The sequence below is a fragment of the Rhagoletis pomonella genome, unplaced genomic scaffold (genome assembly GCF_013731165.1).
Source record: "Rhagoletis pomonella isolate Grant_MI unplaced genomic scaffold, Rhpom_1.0 Rhpom_scaffold_04894, whole genome shotgun sequence".
In the NCBI taxonomy this organism is placed as follows: Eukaryota; Metazoa; Arthropoda; class Insecta; order Diptera; family Tephritidae; genus Rhagoletis; species Rhagoletis pomonella.
Genome location: NW_023463442.1, coordinates 1,789 through 3,657, shown reverse-complemented (window position 1 = coordinate 3,657; position 1,869 = coordinate 1,789). Strand labels below are relative to the sequence as shown.

Below are 1,869 nucleotides of genomic sequence, written 5' to 3'. Positions count from 1 at the left end.
TGCTTCTGTTTTTATTTACTTTGACAACACTTTATCAGATTTTAGCAGCAAAAATTCTTCTGGTAAAATCTTGGAACTTCTGACAAAGAGAGGACCCATTTTACTCTCCCATCTTTCCCCTATTTTGCCAGAGAACCGAGTACAGGAGCGCTTTCTGGTAAATTCTTGGAACTTCTGACGACATGATTTAAAATTTAAATGAGCAAAAAACTTTTTAGCACAATTTGTTTTTAAGTTTCTCGTTTGAGGTAATTTATTTTAACCGAAATTCTAATTTTGCAGCCCTGGGAGGCTCCATCGCTCCATCGACTCACTCTGTATCCGCCCATCTAATGGCAAATGATATTAATGCAAATTTTATTTTAATTGCCAATTTTTTATTTCAAATTCGAGTGTGCTCGTAATTTCGGTGCTTTTATACGTCGTTTAAATTGCTTCACTTCAATAGCCTGTACATAAAGTATGACCGTACCTATATCATCGTAGGGGAATCCTTCGAAGAAATGGAAAACACCCTTATAGAGTCCCAAGGGTGGTTCAATGGGTAAAAACTTGTCATCAATAAAGAGATTTTTAACCACTAGGCGTTTCTGAAGAAGAGCGAGTTAGAATGAAATGGCAAAAAGAACTTGGGTTAAAAAAATCGGAGCTTTAATTAAATCCCTCGCAGCCGTATTTTCGTGAAATCTTATGCTGGGATCACACGATTTGTACATTTTGGAAATCACAATGGGTTGTTGTCTAAAAATTTTTATTCACAATGAGTTCAGTTCAATAAAAAATTGTCCCAATAACCCCAACAACTTTGCAACTGTTAAATTGTACAAATCTATACAAATGAACAAATCGTGTAATCCCTGCTTAAGAAAATGCATTCACTGAATTCGAATTAAAGCTTTTTATGAACGTATGGATTGAAAGTACAAATATGTATGTACACCTGCATGTCAAGTTCGCAGCTATTCAAATTCAGTTCTTGTATTTCACAAAAAATCGTACCACGTTGGATTCAGTGTTAACCCCAAATAACAAAAAGCTCCTCACCGTATATGGACAACTATGATTCACATTCGATACTTCTTTTAGTATATTCATTACGGTTGTTGTGTAGGCGGGAAAGTTTCGTCTATCCAGAATTTTGCACAAATTGGCGGTGACATTGACTAGAAATGGTTTGTAGTGATTGGCGGTATTTCGCAGAAAAAGTTGCAAATTAAGCTGTTAGAAGTGATATTGTATATGCAATTATTATTAGTTTAAGAATGTGGCACTCATTTATAGTGTTATACAGTATATACATACATACACTTATTTATATGTATTTCTTATGCACATGAGACATTACCGAAACATTTTTCAAACGATCCACAATATCACATTCCATATTCGTGTGCGATCGGTAGCGACTGACTGCCTTTATGCCACATGTAGAATTCCTTATGTATCGAGCATTGGGAAAGCATTCGATTTTCTCTGTTTTATAAAAAATAAAGCAGTGGACCTGAAAAAAATAGTAAATTTTTTTTTAGAAAAGAAATGTAACAAAATTGTCTATATATTTCAATTTATGTAAATACGCAGGAAAAGTACGCACCGCAGTAGCAAAAAGTACCAAAAGCAAAGCTGCGTAATACATAACAAACGAAATCTGAATGAGTTAGAAACAAAACGATAACCGCAAAATAAAGCTACAGAAGAATTGAACTTATAAAAAATACACATGAGCTATTGACAATCTCTTTTTAATTGATTTGTAATTGAATTTAAATATGTTTGTAATTGCATTAAAACGTGATCTATATGATTACGCATAAGTTTTCATTGGAAGTTAGTAAAAGTGATTTAGTTAGGCTCATTAAGTCTGCAATT

General features: G+C 33.5%; 1 protein-coding gene across 1 annotated transcript; it reads right to left on the bottom strand.

Moving 5' to 3' along the window:
* Window positions 1-334: 334 nt before the first annotated feature.
* LOC118754904 lies at window positions 335-1,499 on the bottom strand. The gene is made up of 3 exons (XM_036489777.1): window positions 1,346-1,499; window positions 1,045-1,218; window positions 335-590 (listed from the first exon to the last, which is right to left on the bottom strand). The coding sequence occupies exons 1-3, from the start codon at window positions 1,382-1,384 to the stop codon at window positions 378-380; spliced, it is 426 nt and encodes a 141-aa protein (XP_036345670.1). The 5' UTR covers window positions 1,385-1,499; the 3' UTR covers window positions 335-377.
* Window positions 1,500-1,869: the final 370 nt, after the last annotated feature.

Excerpts from the sequence above, each read along its gene's own strand:
- LOC118754904 (XM_036489777.1), bottom strand. The coding sequence starts at position 1,384 with ATGGAATGTGATATTGTGGATCGTTTGAAAAATGTTTCG. Across the intron at positions 1,219-1,345 it reads ATCGTTTGAAAAATGTTTCG|CTTAATTTGCAACTTTTTCT; the intron begins GTAATGTCTCAT and ends CACTTCTAACAG. Across the intron at positions 591-1,044 it reads ATCATAGTTGTCCATATACG|AAACGCCTAGTGGTTAAAAA; the intron begins GTGAGGAGCTTT and ends GCTCTTCTTCAG.